The sequence below is a fragment of the Pan troglodytes genome, chromosome 20 (genome assembly GCF_028858775.2).
Source record: "Pan troglodytes isolate AG18354 chromosome 20, NHGRI_mPanTro3-v2.0_pri, whole genome shotgun sequence".
Classification (NCBI taxonomy): Eukaryota; Metazoa; Chordata; class Mammalia; order Primates; family Hominidae; genus Pan; species Pan troglodytes.
In genome coordinates this window covers 10141404-10165926 of record NC_072418.2, presented here as the reverse complement: position 1 = coordinate 10165926, position 24523 = coordinate 10141404, and the positions used below count along the sequence as shown (strand labels likewise).

General features: G+C 49.6%; 2 protein-coding genes and 2 pseudogenes across 9 annotated transcripts; 2 read left to right on the top strand and 2 right to left on the bottom strand.

The window, feature by feature from the left end:
- The first annotated feature begins 3316 nt into the window (after window positions 1-3316).
- On the top strand, window positions 3317-11055 carry CD209 (CD209 molecule). 7 transcript variants are annotated; one of them, XM_063800153.1, is made up of 7 exons: window positions 3322-3483; window positions 3584-3643; window positions 4418-4489; window positions 4862-5431; window positions 5926-6077; window positions 6799-6911; window positions 7780-11055. In XM_063800153.1, exons 1-7 carry the CDS (start codon window positions 3438-3440, stop codon window positions 7979-7981), a joined length of 1215 nt encoding a protein of 404 aa, XP_063656223.1. In that variant the 5' UTR covers window positions 3322-3437; the 3' UTR covers window positions 7982-11055.
- LOC742866 (U2 small nuclear ribonucleoprotein auxiliary factor 35 kDa subunit-related protein 2-like) lies at window positions 8875-9485 on the bottom strand (annotated as a pseudogene).
- LOC129137971 (U2 small nuclear ribonucleoprotein auxiliary factor 35 kDa subunit-related protein 2-like) lies at window positions 9711-10578 on the bottom strand (annotated as a pseudogene).
- A 2471-nt stretch (window positions 11056-13526) lies between the features above and the next one.
- On the top strand, window positions 13527-23974 carry CD209L2 (immunity adhesion receptor CD209L2). 2 transcript variants are annotated; one of them, XM_054672557.2, is made up of 7 exons: window positions 13527-13671; window positions 16475-16561; window positions 17329-17412; window positions 17759-17845; window positions 18268-18419; window positions 19140-19252; window positions 20629-23974. In XM_054672557.2, exons 2-7 carry the CDS (start codon window positions 16501-16503, stop codon window positions 20828-20830), a joined length of 699 nt encoding a protein of 232 aa, XP_054528532.1. In that variant the 5' UTR covers window positions 13527-13671; window positions 16475-16500; the 3' UTR covers window positions 20831-23974.
- Window positions 23975-24523: the final 549 nt, after the last annotated feature.

Sequence of the window (24523 nt, the reverse complement as noted above, 5' to 3'; positions counted from 1 at the left end):
CATTAATTCTCTCGGCATGAATCTTGCCCTTGTTTGTTTACAACAATGCCAACAGCATGCTGGGTAACATTGTAGACTCTTCCAGTTTTGCCATGGTAACCCTTGTGGTCCATTCCTTTTTGAACAGTACCCATTCCCTTGATGTCTACAATATCACCTTTCTTATAAATTCGCATATACGTGGCCAAAGGAACAACTCCATGCTTTCTAAAAGGCCTAGAGAACATATATTGGGTGCCTCTCCTCTTTCCCTTTGCGTTCGTCATTTTGGCAAATTACTGGAAGATGGCAGTTACGGCCAAAAGGCACCTCTTTTTCTTACAAATTGCCCAGTTTCAGGTACGTCTTCATCAGCAGCGTGAAAACAGACTAATATACCACCTCTCTGTCTTTCTTTCTTTGCCACCACTCCACCACTCTCTGATCACCACCTCTCTGTCTCACTGACCTATCACCGATGGGTGCCTCTTGCCACCTTACCAGTTGCCGTCTTGCTGTCTTGCCATCCCTTGCTGTTTCACCTCTCTGCCAATCACCAATTGCCACTGTCTCTGCTGTCTTACTAATTCTTCAGTGATCCCCACTGTCTCACTGCCTCACTGCCGATCACCATCGGCAGATCGGCAGTGCTGCACCAGTCACTGCCGCTTGCTCACTGTCTTTGTTCCTTCAAGGTCACCAAATGTTGCAGGACAGGTGAACCCCAAAATTGGGGCTTAGCCGGGGAGGGTTCTTGGCTTCGCTCTGGAAAGAATTCAAGTGTGAGCCAGTGATGTTAGACAGAGATTTTTTTTTTTTTTTGAGACAGAGTTTCACTCTTGTTGCCCAGGCTGGAAGGCAATGGCACGATCTTAGCTCACCGCAACCTCTGCCTCCCAGGTTCAAGCGATTCTCCTGCCTCAGCCTCCTGAGTAGCTGGGATTATGGGCATCAGCCACCATGCCTGGCTAATTTTGTATTTTTAGTAGAGACAGGGTTTCTCCATGTTGGTCAGACTGGTCTTGAACTCCCAACCCCAGGTGATCTGCCTGCCTTGGCCTCCCAAAGTGCTGGGATTACAAGCGTGAGCCACCTTTTGTTTGTTTGTTTGTTTGTTTTTGACATGGAGTCTCCCTCTGTCGCCCAGGCTGGAGTGCAGTATTGCAGTCTCGGCTCACTGCAACCTCTGCCTTCCAGGTTCAAGTGATTCTCCTGCCTCAGCCTCCCGAGTAGCTGGGATTACAGGCATCAGCCATCATGCCTGGCTAATTTTGTATTTTTAGTAGAGACAGGGTTTTACCATGTTGCTCAGGCTGGTCTCGAACTCCTGACCTCAGGTGATCTGCCTCAGCCTCCCAAAGTGCTGGGATTACAGGTGTGAGCCACCGGTTTTGTTTGTTTGTCTGTTTTTGAGATGGAGTCTCACTCTCTCGCCCAAGCTGGAGTGCATTGTCACAGTCTCAGCTCACTGCAACCTCTGCCTCCCAGATTCAAGCAATTCTTCCGCCTCAGCCCCCTGAGTAGCTGGGACTACAGACACGTGCCACGCCTGGCTAATTTTTTTGTATTTTTAAAAGAGATGGGGTTTCACCATGTAGCCAGGAGGGTCTCGAACTCCTGACCCTGTGATCTGCCCACCTCGGCCTCCCAAAGTGTTAGGATTTCAGGCGTGAGCCACCATACCTGGCCTTAGACAGATATTTTTTATGTAATGATACTGCTCCTTGTGAAGCAGGGCTAACTCATAGGCAGTGCACCCAGAGTCAACAACATACAAGCTCTTGGCAACTGTAGTTATATTCATGTCAACTCACTTTCAGTTATACGTCAGTTAAGGGGTGGGTCAATGCAAATTGAAGGGCAGGTTCTTTAGAAGTTTTAAGGAAAAGGGCGAAGATGTCCAGGTTGTTTCCATGGAAACAGGTGGGAACTTCTAGGTCATTGCCATGGCATTGGTAAACAGTCATGGCACTGGTGGGAGTATCTTATGCCCACGAGCAATGAGGCAGCCAGGGATTGCTTTTGTTGCCATCTGCTGGTTCCTGCTGGTTTCTTCACATCATCTCATCTGGACCAGATTCTGTATGGGTCTGCAGGGTTGTGGCCAGAAAACAAGTTCTGCCAGTTTCCTACCTCATAACCATGTGAAATGTTACCATTAGGAGAAACTGGGTTCACATTAGGGATCCCTAGGTGAGAGATTTACATATGGGAAATCTCTTTCCTACATTTGCAACTTTGCTATAAACCCAAAATTATTCTAAAATTAAAAAAATTTTAAAAAGAATACAAAGTAAAGATCAGGTCAAAAACCACTATTTGATTATGATACATGTATGTATTTTCCATCTTTAAATTGAGATTTAACACACATGTGGTAAATGCACATCTCTATGATCAAAATATAGAACATTTCCAGCATACAGAAACCCCATTGTCAATCTCCACCTGCTCCTTCCTGATAATTCCCATTCTGAGTCTCCTTCAAAGGTTAGTTCTGCCTGTTCTCAAAATTCACATAAAATCAAATCTTACAGTGTGTACTCACTCTGTCTGGGTCCTTTTACTGTTTTGTGAGATTTATCTATGTTATTAAATGTACTAGTACTTTGCTTTTTCATTGCTGTATAGTATTTCAATCTTTGAATATGCCATTATATTTTTTATCATTCACCTGCTGGTGGACACGGGGTTGTTCCAATTTCAGATCATTCTAAATAAAGCTGCTATGGATCTTTTCTTTCCTCTTTGATACTATTTCACTCTTTGGTTAACAGCATGCACTGTGGAGGCAGACTGGGTTCAAGTCTCAGCCCCACCATTTACCAGCTGTGTGACCTTGGGCCAGTTAGCTAAACTTGCAGTGCCTCCTCAGTTTCCTCATCTGTATAATGGAGGTCATATGATCTACTGAAGGGTAGGAACATTAAATGAATGAGTTTATAAAGCTGTTGGAAAAGTACCTGACTACCCTAGGCATTAAATAAACAAGCAATTATGATTCTGCCCCAACTCCCAAAGTCAGCAGGAATTCCCAAAAATGAGGACAGCAGCAGCTCAAAGCAGGAAAGCCAGGAGGTCACAGGGGACAGTGCTTCCAGGAACTGGGGGTGCAACCTGCCCACCCTTGCCCTAGTGGAGGGGGTGTAACACAGTAGCTTTCTCTTAGAATTTATCAGATTTCATTAAAAGCATCCCACTGCTCAGCCATCCATGAGTGGATGAGTCCTTCTCCCTGTCAACCCCAGACCATCCCCCACTGCCTCCCTGAAATTCTTGAAAGATCCGGCCCATCTCATGCTCTGATGCTTTCCACTAGCCTTTTGGATGACAGATCCCTACCCAACTTCCTGTTTCTCTTTCTGTGGAAGACTAGATTTAGGAAGTGAAGATCACAGGGTGGGAAATAAAAGCTGTGGCCCCCAGGAGTTCTGGACACTGGGGGAGAGTGGGGCGACATGAGTGACTCCAAGGAACCAAGACTGCAGCAGCTGGGCCTCCTGGGTGAGGCTGGGTTGGGACGCTGGGATTCTGGGAAGGGGGAAGGGATGGCCAGCCATGGCCTCAGCCTGCCCAGGCTCTGATTTCACGTCTATCCATTCAGAGGAGGAACAGCTGAGAGGCCTTGGATTCCGACAGACTCGAGGCTACAAGAGCTTAGCAGGTAGAGAGGAGTTAGCAGTTTGGGAGGAGAGACGAGAGACTCCTGGACTCCTGGGTCCTGAGGAGCTGGATGCTGGGGCCTGGACTCTTGGGTCCTGGGGATGTGGGGCTAGGGGCCTGGACTCCTGGGACCTGAGGAGGTTGAGTTTGCGGCCTGAATTCCTGGTTCCTGGGAAGGTGGAGGCTGGGGCCAAGACTCCTGGGTTCTGGGGAGGTAGAAGTTGAAGCCTGGGTTCCTGGGTCCTGGGGAGGTGGGGTCAGGGGACTAGACTCCTGGGTCCTGGAGAGGTGGGGGCCTGGGCCTGGACTCCTGGGTCATGGGGAGGTGGGGACTTGGGCCTGGGTTCCTGGGACCTGGGGATGTAGGGGCTGGGACCCAGATTCTTGGGTCTTGGGGAGGTGGGAGCAGGTACCTGGGTTACTGGGACCTGGGGAAGGGGAGGCTGGGTCCTGTGTCCCTGGGTCCTGGGGAGGTGGGGGCTGGGGGCCTGGGTTCCAGGGACCTGGGAATGTAGAGGCTGGGGCCTGGATTCCTGGGTCCTGGGGAGGTGGAAGCAGGTACCTGGTTCCTGGGACCTGGGGAGGGGGAGGCTGGGGACGGGGTCCCTGGGTCCTGGGGAGGTTAGAGCTAGGGCCTGGATTCCCAGGTGTTGGAGTGGAGGGGGCTGGGGCTGGGGTTCCTGGGTCCTGGGGTGCTGAGGGATTTAGGCCAGGCTCTCCCTGGGCCAGGCTCAGGTGGGGACACTGGCAGGCTGACGCATGTATCCTCTCTCAGGGTGTCTTGGCCATGGTCCCCTGGTGCTGCAACTCCTCTCCTTCACGCTCTTGGCTGGGCTCCTTGTCCAAGGTCAGGGGCAGGTTCTGAGGGTCTGGGGTCCCCACGCCTGGGTTTTGGCTGTGGACACAGCCTGGGGCTGCCAGATCTGGGAGGGAGGTGGGACTGAGAGCCAAGATGTTGTCCCTGGGGGTCTGTAGGGGCCTCTGCCACAGCTCCTCCCCACTCTAGGGCAGGACAGGAGAGGGAGGAGGAGGAGGACGGGAAGAATCTGGCCCTCCTTGGCCTTCTGTGCTGCCTTCTCCAGGTGTCAGTTTTCTTCATCTTCAAAGGGGATTAACCAAGACCTTGGCTCTCACAAATGATGTCCCTATGGGGCTCAGTTCAGGGCTTGGCACACTGTAGGTGTTTAATAATTGCAGTTCCTTTTTTTTCTTGGCCCAGTGTCCAAGGTCCCCAGCTCCATAAGTCAGGAAGAATCCAGGCAAGACGTGATCTACCAGAACCTGACCCAGCTTAAAGCTGCAGTGGGTGAGCTCTCAGAGAAATCCAAGCTGCAGGAGATCTACCAGGAGCTGACCCAGCTGAAGGCTGCAGTGGGTGAGCTTCCAGAGAAATCTAAGCAGCAGGAGATCTACCAGGAGCTGACCCGGCTGAAGGCTGCAGTGGGTGAGCTTCCAGAGAAATCTAAGATGCAGGAGATCTACCAGGAGCTGACTCGGCTGAAGGCTGCAGTGGGTGAGCTTCCAGAGAAATCTAAGATGCAGGAGATCTACCAGGAGCTGACTCGGCTGAAGGCTGCAGTGGGTGAGCTTCCAGAGAAATCTAAGCAGCAGGAGATCTACCAGGAGCTGACCCAGCTGAAGGCTGCAGTGGGTGAGCTTCCAGAGAAATCTAAGCAGCAGGAGATCTACCAGGAGCTGACCCAGCTGAAGGCTGCAGTGGGTGAGCTTCCAGAGAAATCTAAGCAGCAGGAGATCTACCAGGAGCTGACCCGGCTGAAGGCTGCAGTGGGTGAGCTTCCAGAGAAATCTAAGCAGCAGGAGATCTACCAGGAGCTGACCCAGCTGAAGGCTGCAGTGGGTGAGTATCTGGAACCAGGGCTTCTTGGGCCTGAGATGGTCGTTGTGTGGTGTGAGTTTGCTTGAGTCACTGACCCTGCCTGAGCAAGTTTCCTCATCTGTGAAATGAGAACACAGGGTAACTGTGATCATTGCCCTCAGTGTTCACAGTGGGCCGGGTACACAACAGGCACTCAGTTAAGCCAGTCTCCTGCCTTCTGTTCTGAGTTCTAAAGCCCCAACTTCTCCTAGTCTGGAGGAGATGGGGCCAGGACTCCTGGGTTCTCATGGGGATGGGGGAGGGTCTCGGGAAGTGGGGAGGGGAATGGTCCACCCAGCGTGGACAGTCAAGGAAGGACTCTGACTCTCAAGACCTTGAAGGCTGGGCAGATACGGGAATATGGACAACCTAATCTGAGCCCAGCCCTGACCAGCCTCCCCCAACAGAACGCCTGTGCCGCCGCTGCCCCTGGGAATGGACATTCTTCCAAGGAAACTGTTACTTCATGTCTAACTCCCAGCGGAACTGGCACGACTCCATCACTGCCTGCAAAGAAGTGGGGGCCCAGCTCGTCGTAATCAAAAGTGCTGAGGAGCAGGTACACCTGGTGGGGGTCCCCGTCCTGGCCTGGGGCATGGCTTCTGGCCAACCAGGGAGGCGGTGCTCGGAGAGGATTTTGCAAAAGAGAGGCTTTGCTCCACTTGGAAAGATGGGAGGAGAAGGATGTGAATGAGGGAGTCTCAAGTACCCTTAGAGCAGATACAAACCAAATCTGAACACGTGTGAATGCTCCGGAAAAAAACATCAAATGTAAGCAAACCCCTGCAGCATGCTGCAAGAGGTTAACAACCAGCTCTCTGGGGGAAGAAGTCCTGATGGGTCGTGTTTGCCAGTTTCCCTGGTGTAAATATTCCCATGGTGGCTGATTTCAAGCTGTCGTTGTGATGTCACTCAGTGCAGAGCTGAAAGGAGATGTGCGTGACCAGCAGTTAGGAAATGGTTGCCTCTGGCTCCAACACATTAAGCCCAGTTATGAGTAAATGTGCGTGGACATGCACAGAACATGTGAAATGGATAAACATGCAGTATTAGCAAGAGGGTGTGAGGAGAGGCCAGCTGTGCATGGATGTGTGCACGTCAGGACACATGTGCTGTGGGATACACATGTGAGAGGGACTCAGACACGAGGGGGCTCAGGACCTAGTATACCAGAAGGCTGTAGGTTAGCCTACAAGCAGAACTTCCTGCCAAGAGATGGGGAGACAGAGCCTGGAAAATGGGAAGCAGAGCTCCCTCCTGACTCCTCCTCTACCCTCCAGAACTTCCTACAGCTGCAGTCTTCCAGAAGTAACCGCTTCACCTGGATGGGACTTTCAGATCTAAATGAGGAAGGCACGTGGCAATGGGTGGACGGCTCACCTCTGTTGCCCAGGTAGATCTCAGAAGGGGCACCCTATCCACTGGGGCTGGAATTGTGAAACTCTGATTTGAACTTTCCCTGGGGATCCTCCCCAACTCCCTGACACCCTAGACCCAAGAATCTGGGGGTTTTACTGAGTTGAGGAAGGTAGTCTTCATACCCACCTCCAGACAGCATGGCAGGTACCTAGAATTCCACTAGCAGAGCTGCAGGAGGAGCTTACCCCGTGGGTGGGTGTGTTAAAATATAGTGTATTAATAGAAAGTCTGAGGTCCAGTAAGGCCACCAGCTCAGGATACACCTGCCATTGTGAGTAGCTTCTCATATACACAGATCCCTAGAGAGAGGACACATCACAGCTGGGGGCCACCTGGGGAAGCACCAGGGTCTGTTATGAGGCAGAGTGGTGGGGAGGCGGTACTGTGGGCCAGAGCCTTTATTATGGTTTCTGTGGAAAGGAAAGGTCAAGGCCAGGTGAACAGGCTTAGGATTGGGAAGTATGAAGCATTTTTTGGGCTCTGGGGCACAGGGGCTGCCCCTCGCTGTCTGACACCTGGCCTTGGGGTGATTAGTACAGGATAGTGGCTTGGAGTACAAGAGCCCAGTAAGGCAGGTCGCTGGAGGTGTGGACTCCAGACTGGTTGGTTTGTATTTGAAAATCACACCCTCAATAGGTGGAGTCCACCCAAGGACAGGTTGTGAGAAGAGAGGCAGGAACTCAAGGCATCGTGAGTCAGGCATATTATCAGGTATGCAGAGGGATTCAAGTCCAGCATACACACGCAGGGCAGATGTTAAGGCATCAAGATGACAGAAGGTAGAAACACAGCTCATGTAGCTGGCGGGGGACAGAGGCTCACATTCCGCATGGGCTTTGCAGCTTCAACCAGTATTGGAACAGAGGAGAGCCCAACAACGTTGGGGAGGAAGACTGCGCGGAATTTAGTGGCAATGGCTGGAATGACGACAAATGTAATCTTGCCAAATTCTGGATCTGCAAAAAGTCCGCAGCCTCCTGCTCCAGGGATGAAGAACAGTTTCTTTCTCCAGCCCCTGCCACCCCAAACCCCCCTCCTGCGTAGCAGAATTTCACCCCCTTTTAAGCTACAGTTCCTTCTCTCCATCCTTCAACCTTCACAAAATCTCTGGGACTGTTCTCTGTCAGATTCTTCCTCCTTTAGAAGGCTGGGTCCCATTCTGTCCTTCTTGTCATGCCTCCAATTTCCCCTGGTGTAGAGCTTGTTTTTCTGGCCCATCCTTGGAGCTTTATGAGTGAGCTGGTGTGGGATGCCTTTGGGGGTGGACTTGTGTTCCAAGAATCCACTCTCTCTTCCTTTTGGAGATTAGGATATTTGGGTTGCCATGTGTAGCTGCTATGTCCCCTGGGGCGTTATCTCATACATGCAAACCTACCATCTGTTCAACTTCCACCTACCACCTCCTGCACCCCTTTGATCGGGGACTTACTGGTTGCAAGAGCTCATTTTGCAGGCTGGAAGCACCAGGGAATTAATTCCCCAGTCTACCAATGGCACCCAGAGAGGGCATGGAGGCTCCACGCAACCCCTTCCACCCCTACATCTTCCTTTGTCTTATACATGGCTTCCATTTGGCTGTTTCTAAGTTGTATTCTTTATTTTATTATTATTATTACTATTTTTCGAGATGGAGTTTCACTCTTGTCGCTCAGGCTGGAGTGCCATGGCGCGATCTTGGCTCACTGCAACCTCTGCCTCCCGGGTTCAAGTGATTCTCCTGCCTCAGCCTCACGAGTAGCTGGAATTACAGGCAGGCGCCACCAGGCCCGGCTAATTTTTTGTATTTTTAGTACAGACGGGGTTTCTCCGTGTTGGTCAGGCTGGTCTTGAACTCCCGACCTCAGATGATCTGCCCGCCTCGGCCTCCCAAAATTGCTGGGATTACAGGTGTGAGCCACCGCGCCTGGCCTATTATTTTTTGTAACAATAAAACAGGTTTATTTGGATTTGGGACTCTGAACAGTTCTGTCTCTACTACCTGATCTCCTGCTACCACGACTTTGGGACCTAGAGAAACTTTGGCTCCGGCTGTGACGGCTCCGGCGGTTCTCACTGCGGCTGCACTGGCCCCCGCTGCGGTCACTATTTCTTCCTCTACTTGGTGAATTGTGCCTCTCCTGGCTCTTTGACATGTGCTAGTGAGATTTCTTCCTTTTCCTTTCGGATTCCCCATTTCTTTTGTAGGAATGGTCTGGACTAGTATCTCCTTCCCCGCAGCCTGTAGTATTCATCGTGGTGGCCCATCCTCTCTCTCCTCTTGGAGCTCTTGCCAAAGGAGGAGCCAGTCAGATCTGGAGACAAGCAGAGGTCTCTATTGGATTTCTCAACACCTGAAGAAAGTTGCAGTGTTTTCCTCTTGGACATTGTTGTATTTCAAATAAACCACAAATCACCATTTTCCACCGGGCCACTGGGCAGAATTCACACTGAAGCTGTCGTCCTGCATACATACCATCGTCCGTTAAACACAGAAAGAGCTGCTTGGCATTCTTCTTCCGACTGGTACTGAACATATATACTTGCCCCTCAGGTGAGGTTCCAAGTTGCAACTGACCTTGAACTGAATCACTCTCCCCACGTTATTTTTTAATTACTATTATTTTTTTAAAGATGGGGTCTTGCTCTGTCACCAGGCTGGTGTGCAGTGGCGCGATCTAGGCTCACTGCAACTTCCGCCTCCCGGGTTCAAGCGATTCTCCTGCCTCAGCCTCCCGAGTAGCTGGGACTCTACTAAAGGTACAAAAATTAGCTGGGCGTGTACCACGGCGCCCAGCTAATTCTTGTATTTTTGGTAGAGAGAGGGTTTCAACATGTTGACCAGGATGGTCTCGATCTCTTGACCTCGTGATTCGCCCGCCTCGTCCTCCCAAAGTGCTGGGATTACAGGCCTGAGCCACTGCGCCCAGCCTCTCCTCACGTTCTTGAGCTCGGGCAGCACATCCTCACAGAAATCTAGGAACTGTTGGTAGGTTTCTTCCTCGCTGTACTCCAGGCTTGCTTCGGAGTCATAGTCATCCCTCCTGCACTGCTCCATTCCAAACACTGTAAACATGCTTTTAATAAGAAGGGTAGGACTGGATGTTGGGAAATCATGTGAACATCTATCTCCAAATCTGCAAGCTCCTGTTTTACTGTAGAAGGGACAATTAACTCCATCCTTCTCCATGACTCTGAAATCCAAAGAGGGGTTCCGGGTTTTGCCATGTGGCGCCATTTTCCAACTCATTTTCAGCCTGATCCAGCATCTTCTGGACAGCTTCCGGTTTTTGTTTCTTCTGTCGTTTCTGTTCCTCCTCCTCTCTCTCTTTCCTCTGCTGTTCTTCCCATTGTTCCTTTAACTTTCGCTCTTGTTCTTGCCGTTTTCTAGCCACCTCTTCCTTTTCCTTCTTTATTCGGAATTCTTCTTGTGCCTTCTGCTCTCTCAGCAACCACTCCTCATGTAATCTTTGCCTCTCTCTTCCCCACAGCTTTTCTAGTTGTTGTTTTTCAATAAAAGTGTCCTCCTCTTTCTGTGAGAGTCCTGAGTCCCTCAGTGGAGCAAGTTCCTGCCGGTGTTTCTTTCGTTTCTCCTTCTTCAGGGCGGCCCTGTACTTTTTGTGGCTTGGTTTCTCTGGAAATGTCACCTTCTGGGGCGCAGCCATCTTGCCGGCACCGCCCCGCCCCTCTAGTTGTATCCTTTATAATAAACTGGTAAACATTGTAACCGCAGATTCAGCCCAATCTGGTTCAACTTTGTGTAATAAAATGGCGAGTTGTTTTTCAGTTGTCGTGGACCCCCGGGTTGCAAGTTACGTACCCTGGGCATGTCCAGATGAACGAAGCGTGCAAATCCACGTGGAACCTAAGTGCTCAGACCGAGGAACAGGGACTGAGTTAAGAAGTGGACACCACGTGGCATGACCCGTGATCCAATCAGATTGAGCCCTGGCATCACTCCACGGCGTGATCCAGTCAGATCAAGCCTCCTGAATCCCCTCATTACAAGATCCAATCATATCATGCCTCACTACCCTCTGTATATAAAATCTGCCCCAGCCCCCAACTTGGAGAGACAGATTTGGGCCAGACTCCCGTGTCCTTGCTTGGCTGCCTTGCAATAAATTTTTCTCTCTACAAAACCCCAGTGCTTCAGTGTTTGGTTTTCCACTGTGAGCCAGGGAACTGACCCAATTTAGTTCGGTAACAACATAAGCAAAATGTTTTCCTGAGTTCCCTAAATCATTCTAGGAAATTACTGAACTTGAGATGGACTTATGGGAAGCCACAATTTTTTGCCAGCCTGGCAGAAGTGTGGGTAGACAGTGCAAAGACTGTCTTTGTACCTGGCATCTGAAGCAGGGTCAGTCTTTTGGGACCTAGCCCTTTAATTTGTGGAATGTGGTGCTAACTCCAGGAAGGTAGTGTTAGAATTAGAGAATTTCTGTGGTGTAAATAAGACACCACAAACATCACTTCCTTTCTGCTGATGTTGACCCCAAAGACGCGCCTTCATAAACAGCTTGCAAGCCAAATTCCGTCTTACCTAAGAGTTGACCTTCAACAGGCAGAGGAACTGTGAGGCTTGTTCTATGTCGTCTCCCAGAGGCTCCCAGGGGGATTGGACCCAATTGCCCTTTTCAGCTCATTAGTGCCTTTGTATTGGGTTCCTTCCTTTCCCTACCGGCTCCTCTTCATTCTCCCCTTCCCCTGCTGATGCTTCTCGGAATCTCCTCCCAGATAAGCTACTTATATCCAAATCCTTGTCTCAAGCTCTTTAGTAGGGGAAACCCAAGCCAAGCTTATATTTTGAAACTACCAGGCATGGCTCCTTTTATGTGGGAGACAAGGTCTTGCTCTGTCACCCAGGCTGAAGTGCAGTGGTGCAATCATGGCTCACTGCAGCCTTGACCCCATGGGCTCCAGTGATCCTCCCCCCTCAGCCTCCTGAGTAGCTGGGACCACACGTGTGCATCACCATATCTAGCTACTTAAAAAAATTTTTTTTGTAGAGATGGGGTCTCACTGTGTTGCCCATGCTGTTCTTGAACTCCCGGGCTCAACTCATCCTCCTGCCTCAGCCTCCCAAAGTGCTGAGTTTACAGGCCTGGGCCACTGTGGCCTGCCTGGTCATGGCTCTTCTCTATCAAAATGTTCTCAGGTATTCTTGTGCAATTTTTGGATGATTTTTGAGTCTACTCTGGCTTTAAAGGTTTTCATTTACTTGTGGAATAAGTCACGTGTGCACACAGAACCAAAACGTATCAATCTCTACAGTGAAAACTAAAGCTCATTCCGTCCCCATTTTCCCATCTCAAGAGGTTACTGTCCCCACTTGTAGCTTTGCTATTTATTCCCAACTAAAGAGTATAACCTCTTTATTATATTCCAAATAATGAGCTTGTCAAGTTTGTTTTAAAATCTGCTTGGAAATCCTTCAACAGAATTTTGAAAATCTATCTGTGGAGTAGGTGGAGCCCAAAGGATTTTTATTTTTATTTTTATTTTTTGAGACAGAGTCTCACTCTGTCACCCAGGCTGGAGGGCCGTGGTGCGATCTCAGCTCCCTGCAGCCTCTGCCTCCCGGGTTCAAGCAGTTCTCCTGCCTCAGCCTCCTGAGTAGCTGGGATCACAGGCACCTGCCACCATGCTCGGCAATTTTTTTGTATTTTTCGTAGAGACAAGGTTTCACCACATTCGCTAGGCTGGTCTCGAACTCCTGACTTCAGGTGATCCACCCGCCTTGGCCTCCCAAAGTGCTAGGATTACAGGTGTGAGTCACCGTGCCCAGCCTATGAAATTTTCTTTTCTTTTACAAAGTAGATTCACATTGTTGTGTAACCATCACCACCATTCATCTCGCAAACTTTTTCATCTTCCCAAGTGAAACTCTGTCCCCAGGCCACACTGACTCCCCATTCCCCATTCCCCAGCCCCTGGCACCCACCATTCTACTTTCTGTTTCTATGAATCTGATGACTCTAGAGACCCCGCATGAATGGAATCATACAGCCTTTGTCTTATTATGACTGGCTTATTTCACTTAGCATCTTTTCCTCAAGGTTCATCATGTTGTAGCATGTGTCAGAATGTCCTCCCTGTTTTTTTTTTTTTTGTTTTTTTTTTTTTTTTTTTGAGATGAAGTCTCACTCTGTCGCCCAGGCTGGAGTGCAGTGGTGCGATCTCGGCTCACTGCAACATCTGCCTCCCAGGTTCAAGCGATTCTCCTGCCTCAGCCTCCCAAGTAGCTGGGACTACAGGCGTGCGCCACCACTCCTGACTAATGTTTGTATTTTTTTAGTAGAGACGGGGTTTCGCCATATTGGCCAGGCTGGTCTTGAGCTCCTGACCTCATGATCCACCTGTCTCGGCCTCCCAAAGTGCTGGGATTACAGACGTGAGCTACTGCACCTGGCCACTGTCCTTCCTTTTTAAAGGATAAATAATATTTCATTGGATGGTTATATCACATTTTGTTTATTCATTTCTCTGTCAATGGACACTCGGATTGCATCCACCTTTGGGCTCTTGTGAATCACGTTGCTGTGAACATGAGTGTACAAATATCTCTTTGAGTCCTTGCTTTCAATTCTTTTTTTTTTTTTTCCAGTGAGAGTTTCCTTTCCCTCTGTCACCCAGGCTGGAATGCAGTGGACACAATCAGGGCTCCTTGCAGCCTCAACCTCCTGTGCCCAAGTGATCCTCCCACCTCAACCCCCTAAGTAGCTGGGACTTCAGGCATGCACCACCATGCTCAGGTAATTTTAAAAATTCTTTGTAGAGATGGGATCTCCCTGTATTGCCCAGACTGGTCTGGAACTCTTGGGCTCAAGCAATCCTCCTGCCTCAGCCTCACAAAGTGCTGGGATTACAGGCCTGAGCCACCAAGCCTGGCCTTTGCTTTCTTTTTTTAAATTTATTTTTTATTTTACTTTAAGTTCTGGGGTACATGTGCAGAATGTGCAGGTTTGTTACATAGGTATACATGTGCCATGGTGGTTTGCTGTACCCATCAACCCATCATCTAGGTTTTAAGCCCCACATGCATTAGTATTTGTCTTAATACTGCCCCTCCCCTTGTTCCCCAAACCCCAACAGGCCCCGGTGTGTGATGTTCCCCTCCCTGTGTCCATGTGTTCTCATTGTTCAACTCCTACTTATGAGTGAGAACATGCGGTGTTTGGTTTTCTGTTCCTGTGTTAGTTTGCTGAGAATGATGGTTTCCAGCTTCACCCATGTCCCTGCAAAGGACATGAACTCATCCTTTTCTGTGGCTGCATAGTATTCCATGGTGTATATGTGCCACATTTTCTTTATCCAATCTATCATTGATGGGCATTCGGGTTGGTTCCAAGTCTTTGCTATTGTAAATAGTGCTGCAATAAACATACGTGTGCATGTGTCTTTACAGTAGAATGATTTATAATCCTTTGGGTATATACCCAGTAATGGGATTGCTGGGTCAAATGGTATTTCTGGTTCTAGATCCTTGAGGAATCACCACACTGTCTTCCACAATGATTGAACTAATTTACACTTCCACCAAAAGTGTAAAAGTGTTCCTATTTCTCCACATCCTCTCCAGCATCTGTTGTTTCCTGACTTTTTAATGATCGCCATTCTAACTGGCGTGAGATGGTATCTCATTGTGGTTTTGATTTGCATTTCTCTAATAACCAGTGATAATGAGCTTTTTTTCATATGTTTGTTGGCTGCATAAATGCTTTCAATTCAAGGTGAGATTTGGGTGGAGACACAGAGCCAAACCGTATCAAGCATGAAATATTTCTTCATTTGTTTGTGCCATCTATGACTTCTTTCAGCAGTGTTTAGTAGTTCTCCTTGTAGAGATCCTTCATCTCCATGGTTAGATGCATTCCTAGATAATTTTTGTGTGTGTGGCTACTGTAAATGGAATTGTATCCTTTTTTTTTCTCTTGAGATGGAGTCTCACTCTGTCACCCAGGCTGGAATGCCGTGGCGTGATCTCGGCTCACTGCAACTTCCGCCTCCCTGGTTCAAGTGATTCTCCTGCCTCAGTCTCCCGAGCAGCTGGGATTAGAGGCATGCACCACCACGCCCAACTAATTTTTGTATTTTTAGTAGAGGTGTGGTTTCACCATGTTGGCCAGGCTGGTCTCAAACTCCTAACCTCAAGTGATCTGCCCACCTCGGCCTCCCAAAGTGCTGGGATTACAGGCATGAGCCACCACGCCTGGCTGAAATTGCTTTCTTGATTTGGCTGTCAGCTTGAATGTTATTGGTATATAGAAACGCTATTGATTTTTGTACATTGATTTTGTATCCTGAAACTTTACTGAAGCCATTTATCAGTTCCAGGAGCCTTTTGGTAGAATCTTCACGGGTTTTATGTATAAAATCACGTCATCAGTGAAGAAAGGTAGTTTGACTTCTTTTTCAATGTGGATACATTTTATTTATTTATTTTGCCTGATTGCTCTGGCTAGGACTTCTGATAGATATAGATATAGATATAGATACATAGATATATAAATATATATAGATTATATATATAATATATATAGATATATAAAATATATCTATATATATATTTATTCACCTGCTGGTGGCCACACAGGTTGTTCCAATTTGGAAAGAACCAAATTTAGGAATTTGGGAACAATTCAAAGCCATTATGAATATTTTATTTCCTCCTTGATGCCATTTAACTGTCTTTTGGTGAATTGTCTTTGACTGTCATTGAGCAGACTGTCTAGGTTCAAATCCCAGATGTCCCATTTACCAGCTGTGTGACCTTGGGCCAGTTACATAACCTCACTGTGCTTTAGTATCCCCCATCTACAAAATGGAAATCATATGATCTACCATAGGGTAGGAAGATTCAAGTGAATGAGTTTATAAACTTACTAGAAAAATGCTTGACTATCATAGGCATAAAATAAACAAACAATTCTGATTCAGCCCCAACTCCCAAAGTCAGCAAAAATTCTCATAAATGAGGACATCAGCAGACCACAGCAACAAAGCCTGGGGGTCAGGGAGGATGACGGTTCCAGGAACGAGGGGTACTGCCTGCCCATCCCTGCCCTAGGTGGAGGGGTATAACGAAGTCACTTTTCATTAGAACTTACTGGATTTCATTAAAAGCATCGCACAGCTCAGCTATGGAAGGAGTGGACGAATCCTTCTCCCTGTCAACCTCAGACCATCCCCCATCAGCTCTTTGAAATTCCTGCAAGGTCAGGGCCATCTCATGCTCTGATCCCTCCCACTAGCCTTTCAGGTGTTATGTCCCTACCCAGTTTCCTGTTTTTCTTCCTCAGTAAGAAGAGATTTAGGGAGTGAGAATCACGGGGTGGGAAATAAGCATCGTGGTCCCCAGAAGTTCTGGACATTGAGGGACAGTGGGGGAAACATGAGTGACTCCAAGGAACCAAGGGTGCAGCTGCTGGGCCTCCTGGGTGAGGCTGAACTGGGGCTCTGGGATCCTGGGGCGCTCTGGGATCCTGGGATGGGCAAGGGGATGGCCAGCCCTGGCTTCAGCCTGCCCAGGCTCTGAGTTCATGTTTATCCATTTAGAAGAGGAAGAGCTGATAACTAGCGGTATGAATTTTTTCCCGAGAAACTTTGGATTCCGACAGACTCGAGGCTACAAGAGCTTAGCAGGTAGAGAAGGGTTAGCTGGAAGGGAGGAGAGAACAGAGCCTCCCAGACTCCTGGGTCCTGGGGAGCAGGTGGCTGGAGCCTGGACTCCTGTAACCTGGGGAGGTGGAGGCTGGGTCCTGGGTTCCTGGGTCCTGGGGAGCTGGTGGCTGGGGCCTGGACTCCTAGGACATGAGGAAGTAGAGGCTGGGTCTTGGGGAGGTGGGGGCTGAGGCCCGGATTCCTGGGACCTGGGGTGGTAGGGGCTGGAGCCTGGACTCCTGGGTCCTACGGAGGCAGGGGCTGGGGCCTGGACTGCTGAGACTTGAGGAGGTGGAGTCTGGGGCCTGGGTTTCGGGGTCCTGAGGAGGTGGGGGTGATGGGCCTGGGTTCCTGGGTCTTGGGGAGGTGGGGGTGATGGGCCTGGGTTCCTGGGTCTTGGGGAGGTGGGGGTGATGGGCCTGGGTTCCTGGGTCTTGGGGAGGTGGGGCCTGGGGGCTCGGACTCCCGGGTCCTAGGGAGGTGGAGGCTGGGGTCTGGACTCCTGGGACGTGAGGAGGTGGGGGCTGGGGCCTGGATTCCTGGGTCCTGGGGAGGTACGGGCTGGGGGCTTCACTCCTGGGACCTGGGAGGTGAGAGCTTGGTTCCTGGACTCCTGGGTCCTGGGTAGGTGGAGGCTAGGGCCTTGACTCTTGCCACGTGGGGAGATGGGGCTGGGGCCAGGCTTTCCCTGGGCCAGGCCAAGGCGTGGGCACTGGCATGCTGAAACCAAGCAATCTTTTCTCCTGCAGGGCGTCTGAGCCACGCGCCCCTGGTGCTGCTGCTCCTCTTCTTCACACTCTTCACTGGGCTCCTGGTGGCCATCCTTGTCCAAGGTCAGCAGCAGGCTCTGAGAGTCCTGGCCTCCCAGGCCTGGTTCTTCTGCTGTAGACACAGCTGGGGGTGGCCAGGCCCAAGAGGAACGAGGGGCTAAAAGCTGGCCTTCTGTCCCTTTGGGTTTCCAGAGGCCTTTCCCTATGACCACTCCCATCTCCAGGGCAGGGGAGGGGAGGACAGGCTCTCCTGTCCCTTCCTTGCTGCTTTCTCTGGGTGTCAGTTTTCCTTATCCACAAAAGGATTTAAACAAGATTTTGGTGCTCAGAAATGACGTCCTTAGGGGCGCGGTGTAGGGCGTGGCACAGAGCAGGTGTTTAATAATTTCAATTTCTTTCCTTGTCCCAGGTTCCAAGAACCCCAGCTCCCAGAGGCAGGAGCAGTCCAAGCAGGAGGAGATCTTCCAGGACCTGTCCCAGCTGAAGGCTGCAGTGGGTGAGTGGCCAGATGCCAGCGGTCCTTGGGCCTGGGGGGGTTTCCATGGGGTGTGACTTTGCTTGAGTCACTAACCCTCTCTGAGCCTCAGTTTCCTCCTCTGAGAAATGAGAACACAGGGTAACTGCGATCATTGCACTTGGTATTCAGTGGGCCGGGTACACAGTAGGCACTCAATCAAGCTAGTCTCTTGCCTTCTGTTTTGCGCTGTAAAGCCCTGACTTCTCCTAGTCTGGAGGAGATGGGGCCAGGACTCCTGGGTTCTCATGGGGATGGGGGAGGGTCTCGGGAAGTGGGGAGGGGAATGGTCCACCCAGCGTGGACAGTCAAGGAAGGGCTCTGTCAAGACCTTGAAGGCTGGGCAGATACAGGAATATGAACAACCTAATCTAAGCCCAGCCCTGACCAGCCTCCCCCAACAGAACGCCTGTGCCGCCGCTGCCCCTGGGAATGGACATTCTTCCAAGGTAACTGTTACTTCATGTCTAACTCCCAGCGGAACTGGCACGACTCCATCACTGCCTGCCAAGAAGTGGGGGCCCAGCTCGTCGTAATCAAAAGTGCTGAGGAGCAGGTACACCTGGTGGGGGTCCCTGTCCTGGCCTGGGGCATGGCTTCTGGCCAACCAGGGAGGCGGTGCTCAGAGAGGATTTTGCAAAAGAGAGGCTTTACTCCACTTGGAAAGAAGGGAGGAGAAGGATGTGAATGAGGGAGTCTCAAGTACCCTTAGAGCAGATACAAACCAAATCAGAACATGTGTGAAAGCTCTGGGGAAAATATCAAATATAAGTAACCCCCAGTGGCATGCTGCAAGAGGTTAACAACCAGCTCTCTGGGGGAAGAAGTCCTGATGGGTCATGTTTGCCAGTTTCCCTGGTGTAAATATTCCCATGGTGGCTGATTTCAAGCTGTCGTTGTGATGTCACTCAGTGCAGAGCTGAAAGGAGATGTGCGTGACCAGCAGTTAGGAAATGGTTGCCTCTGGCTCCAACACATTAAGCCCAGTTATGAGTAAATGTGCGTGGACATGCACAGAACATGTGAAATGGATAAACATGCAGTATTAGCAAGAGGGTGTGAGGAGAGGCCAGCTGTGCATGGATGTGTGCATGTCAGGACACATGTGCCGTGGGATACACATGTGAGAGGGACTCAGACACGAGGGGGCTCAGGACCCAGTATACCAGAAGGCTGAAGGTTAGCCTACAAGCAGAACTTCCTACCAAGAGATGGGGAGACAGAGCCTGGAAAATGGGAAGCAGAGCTCCCTCCTGACTCCTCCTCTACCCTCCAGAACTTCTTACAGCTGCAGTCTTCCAAAAGTAACCCCTTAGCTTGGATGGGACTTTCAGATCTAAATCAGGAAGGCACGTGGCAATGGGTGGACGGCTCACCTCTGTCATCCAGGTAGATCTCAGAAGGGGCACCCTATCCACTGGGGCTGGAATTGTGAAACTCTGACTTGAACTTTCCCTGGGCATCCTCCCCAACTCCCGGACACCCTAGACCCAAGAATCTGGGGGTTTTACTGAGTTGAGGAAGGTAGTCTTCATACCCACCTCCAGACAGCATGGCAGGTGCCTAGAATTCCACCAGCAGAGCTGCAGGAGGAGCCTGCCACCGGGGAGGTGTATTAAAATATAATGTATTAATAGGAAGTCTGAGGTCCAGTAAGTCCACCAGCTCAGGAGACACTTGCCATTGTGAGTAGCTTCTCATACACACAGATCCCTAGAGAGAGGACACATCACAACAGAGGAAGCACCAGGTGGGTCATGAGACAGAGAGGGGGGAACTGTCAGCCAGAGCCTTTATTATAGATTCTGTGGGAAGGAACAGACAGGGCCAGGCAAGGAGGCTTAGGATTGGCAGGTATGAATCATATATCGGCAGGCTCTGGGGGTAGGTTCTGTCCCTAGCTGTCTGACACTTGGCTCGGGCAGTTCACCTGAGGCCAGGAGTTCGAGACCAGCCTGGCCAACATGGTGAAACCCCGTTTCTACTAAAAATACAAAAAGTAGCCGGTCATGGTGGCGCACACCTGTAGTCCCAGCTACTTGGGAGGCTGAGGCAGGAGAATCACTTGAACCCAGGAGGCAGAGGTTGCAATGAGCCGAGATCAGGCCACTGCACTCCAGCCTGGGTGACAGAGTGAGATTCTGTCTCAAAAAAAAAAAAAAAAGATAGTGGGTTTGAATGCAAGAGCCCAGTAAGGCAGGTGGTTGGGGGTGTGGACTCCAGATTGGTTGGTTTGTATTTGAAAATCACACCCTCAATAGGTGAAGTTCTTTCAAGGATGGGGTGCAGCAAGAGAGACAGGAACTCAAGGCAATGTCACTCAAACACTATGGGGTGTGCGGAGCGATACATGTCCAGCATACACATGCAGGCCAGATATTAAAGCATCAAGAGGCCGGGCACGGTGGCTCACACCTGTAATCCCAGCACTTTGGGAGGCCGAGGCAGGCAGATCACCTGAGGTCAGGAGTTCGAGACCAGCCTGGCCAACATGGCGAAACCCCATCTCTACCCAAAGTACAAAAATTAGCCAGGCCTGGTGGTACATGCCTGTAATCCCAGCTACTCAGGAGGCTGAGGCAGGAGAATCGCTTGAACCCGGGAGGCGGAGGTTGCAGTGAGCCGAGATAGCGCCACTGCACTCCAGCCTGGGTGACAGAGCGAGACTCTGTCTCAAAAGAAAAAGCATCAAGATTTCGGAAGGTAGAAACACAGCTCATGTAGCAGGTGGGGGCAGAGGCTCACGGTCCGTATGGGCTTTGCAGCTTCAAGCAGTATTGGAACAGAGGAGAGCCTAACAATATCAGGGAGGAAGACTGTGTGGAATTTAACGGCAATGGCTGGAATGACGACAAATGCAGTGTTGCCAAATTCTGGATCTGCAAAATGTCTGCAGCCTCCTGCTCCAGAGATGAAGGGCGGCTTCTCCCCTCAGCCTCTGTATCCCCGACTGCCCATGCAGCATAGCGGAACTTCACCACTTTTAAGCCAGGGTTCCTTCCCTCCATCCTTGGACCGTCACAAAATCTCTGGGACCGTTCTCTATCAGATTCTTTATTTTTGTTTTGTGTTGTGAGATAGGGTCTCTGTCACCCAGGCTGGAATGCAGTGGCATGATCACAGCTCATTGCAGCCTCAGCCTCCTGGGCTCAAGCGGTTCTCCCACCTCAGCCTCCTGAGTAGCTGGGACCACAGGTGCGCATCAAGCCCTGCTAATTTTTACACTTTTTGTAGAGACAAGATCTTGCTATGTTGCCCAGGCTGGTCTTGAACTCCTGAGCTCAGGTGATCTGATGGCCTTGGCCTCCGAAAGTGCTGGGATTACAGGCGTGAGCCACTGTGCCTGGCCTCTGTCAAATTCTTCATCCCCATGGGCCTGGGTCCAGTCTGTCCTTCTTCGGATGTCTCCAAGGTCCCCTGGTGTAGAGCTTGCGTTTCTGGTTCATCTTTGGAGCTTTATAAGTGACCTGGTGTGGAATGCCTTTGGAGAGTCGGCTTGGTGTGTTCCATTAACCTACTCTCTCTTTCTTTTGGAGATTAGAGGATTTGGATTGCCATGTGTAGCTGCTACGTCCCCTGAGGCTTTATCTCATCCGTGCAAACTACCATTTGCTCAATTTCTGTCTACCAGCCCCTGAACCCCTTTGACTGGGGACTTACTGGTTGCCAGAGCTCATCTTGCAGGCTGGAAGCACCAGGGGATTAATTCCCCTGGTCAACCAATGGCACCCAGAGAGGGCATAGAGCTTCCACGCAACCCCTTCCACCCCCACATCCTCCTTTCTTTTATGCATCTCTTCCATTTGGCTGTTTCTAAATTGTATCCTTTATAATAAACTGGTAAACACTGTAGCCACAGAAGTAGCCCAATCTGGTTCAACTTTGTGTAACAAAATGGCCAGTTATTTTTCAGTTGCCATAGACACCCAGGTTGCAAGTTACGTACCTTGATCATGCCCAAATGAACCAAGCAAGCAGCTACGGGCAGAACCTAAGTGTTCGATGCAACAAATGGGGACTGAATTAAGAAGTGGACACCACATGGCATGATCTATGATCCAATCAGATTGCACTCTGACATCATCCCATGGTATGATCCAATCAGATCAAGCCTCCCACATCACCTCATTACATGATCCAATGAGGTTACGCTTCACTACCCTCTGTATGTAAAATGTGCAGCAGCCCCCAGCTCAGAGAGACAGATGTGAGCCAGACTAGTCTCTCCTTGCTTGGCTGCCTTGAAGTAAACTTTTATCTCTACAAAATCTGTGCTTTGTTGTTTGGTTTTCCTTTGCGCATGGGTAAACAGACCCAATTCAGTTCTGTAAGAACATAAGCAAAATGTTTTCCTGAGTTCTGTGAGTCATTCTAGCAAATTACAGGACCTGAAAGGAGTTGTGAGAACCCCCAATTTTTGTTGGGCAGGCGGAAGTGTGGGTGGCCTGGGCACCCCCTTTGCGCCTGGAATCTGAAATAGGGTTATTCCTGTGGGACCGGGCTTTTTTAACTTGTGGAATGTGGTGCTAACTCCAGGTGGCCAGTGTTAGAATTAGATAATATTTTGGTGTAAAAAAGACTCTACAAATGCCACCTCCCTTCTACCAGTGTTGACCCCAAGGACATTCCTTCATAAGCAGCTTGCAGGCTAAATTCCACCTCATTTAGAGTCAACCTTCAACAGACAGGGGAACTGTAAAGCTTGTCTGTACCATCTCCCTGGAGTGCAGAGGCTCCCAGAGGAGCTGAGTCCAGTCACCTATGTGGGTCAGAAGCTCGTTGATGCCTCTGGATTGACTTTCTTCCTTTCCCTACTTGACTGTCTTCACTTTTTCCCTCCTCTACTGATGCTTCTTGGAATCTCCTCCCAGATCAACTACTTGTATCCAAACCCTTGTCTCAAGCTCTGCATGTAAGGAAACCCAAGCCAACTTATAATATTTTGATAACTACTAGGCATGGCACTTGGTGTGGGTGTGTCGGTTGTGTTTGTGTGTGTGTGTGTGACGATCTCACTTTTTCACCCAGGCTGGAGTGCAGTAGTGTGATCACGGTGGCTCACTGCAGCCTCGATTTCCCGAGCTCCACTGATCCTCCCACCTCAGCCTCCTATGTAGCTGGGACTAGAGGCATGCACCACCACAACTGGCAGAGTTTTTTATTTTTTTGTAGAGACAAGGTCTCAGTATGTTGCCCAGGCTGGTCTCGAACTCCTGGGCTCAAGGGATCCTCCTGCCTCAGCCTCCCAAAAAGCTGAGATTATAGGGATGAGCCACCAAGCCCTGCCCTGTTATGGTTCTTCTTTATTCAAAATGTTCTCAGCCACTCTTGTGAAATATTTTAGATGATTTTTAAATTACTCTATCTTTAAACCTTTTATTTTGCTTTTTGAATGTCAGTCGTGCACATGGAACTGAAACATTAAGCTCTACAGTGAAAACAAAAGCTGGCTCACTTCTCATTCTCTGACCGCAAGAGGTTATTCTCCCTAGTTGCAACCTCTTTATCATATTCCAGATAATCTGCTTGTCAGGTTTGTTTTTAAATCTGTTTGGCAATCCTTCAATAGAATTTTGAAAAATCTATCTGTGAGCAGACAGAGGCTGAGGATTTTTAGGAACCTACTCTGTATGTCTGATACTGTAATGGTGAATATATGTCATTATACATTCGTCCAAAACCATAGAACGTAGAACACCAAGAGTGAACCCTCATCCAAACTATGGACTCTAGGTAATAATGACAGGTCAATATCAGTTCATCAATTGTAATAAATACAACACTTGGCCAGGCCAAGTGTTCTTCTTATATGAGGTATCCAGATAAACTCATAGCGAAAGAAAGCAGAATGGTGATTATCAGGGGCTAGGAAGGGAAGGGAATGGGGAGTTAGTGTTTAATGCGGTCAGAGATTTAGTCTGGGAAGGTGAAAAAAGGTGGAGAAAGTTGGTGGTGATGGTTGCCCAATAATGTGAATGTACTGAAGTCACTGAATCATATTCTTAAAAATGGTTACAATGTTGGGAGGCCAAGGCAGGCGGATCACTTGAGGTCAGGAGTTTGAGACCAGCCTGGCCAACATGGTGAAACCCTGTCTCTACTAAAAATACAAAAATTAGCCGGGCGTGGTGGTGCACACCTGTAATCCCAGCTACTCGGGAGGCTGAGGCAGGAGAATCGCTTGAACCCAGGACGTGGGGGTTGCAGTGAGCCTAGATTGCACCACTGCACTCCAGCCTGGGTGACAGAGCGAGACTCCATCTCAAAAAAAAAAAAAAAGGTTACAATGATAGATTTTATGTTATGCATATTTTACCATAATAAAACTCTTATCAAAAAAGCTGTTTAGGCTGAACATGGTGGCTCATGCCTGTAATCCCAACACTTTGGGGGGCTGAGGCAGGTGGATCGCTTGAGGCCAGGAGTTCAAGACCAGCCTGGCCAACGTGGTGAAACCTCATCTCTACTAAAAATACAAAAACTAGCCAGGTGTGGTGGCATGCGCCTATAATCCCAGCTACTCGGGAGGCTGAGGCAGGAGAATCAATTGAACCCAGGAGGCAGAGGTTGCAGTGAGCCGAGATCACGCCACTGCACTCCAGCCTGGATAACAGGGCGAGACTCCGTGTCAAGGAAAAAAGAAAATCTATTTAGGATTTT

Bases quoted from the DNA above. Each gene is read 5' to 3' on its own strand.
- CD209 (XM_063800153.1), top strand. From the start codon at position 3,438: ATGAGTGACTCCAAGGAACCAAGACTGCAGCAGCTGGGCCTCCTGG. The intron at 3,484-3,583 runs GTGAGGCTGGGT...CTATCCATTCAG, and splicing joins GCAGCAGCTGGGCCTCCTGG to AGGAGGAACAGCTGAGAGGC. The intron at 6,912-7,779 runs GTAGATCTCAGA...TGGGCTTTGCAG, and splicing joins GGCTCACCTCTGTTGCCCAG to CTTCAACCAGTATTGGAACA.
- CD209L2 (XM_054672557.2), top strand. From the start codon at position 16,501: ATGAATTTTTTCCCGAGAAACTTTGGATTCCGACAGACTCGAGGCTAC. The intron at 18,420-19,139 runs GTACACCTGGTG...TCTACCCTCCAG, and splicing joins TCAAAAGTGCTGAGGAGCAG to AACTTCTTACAGCTGCAGTC. The intron at 19,253-20,628 runs GTAGATCTCAGA...TGGGCTTTGCAG, and splicing joins GGCTCACCTCTGTCATCCAG to CTTCAAGCAGTATTGGAACA.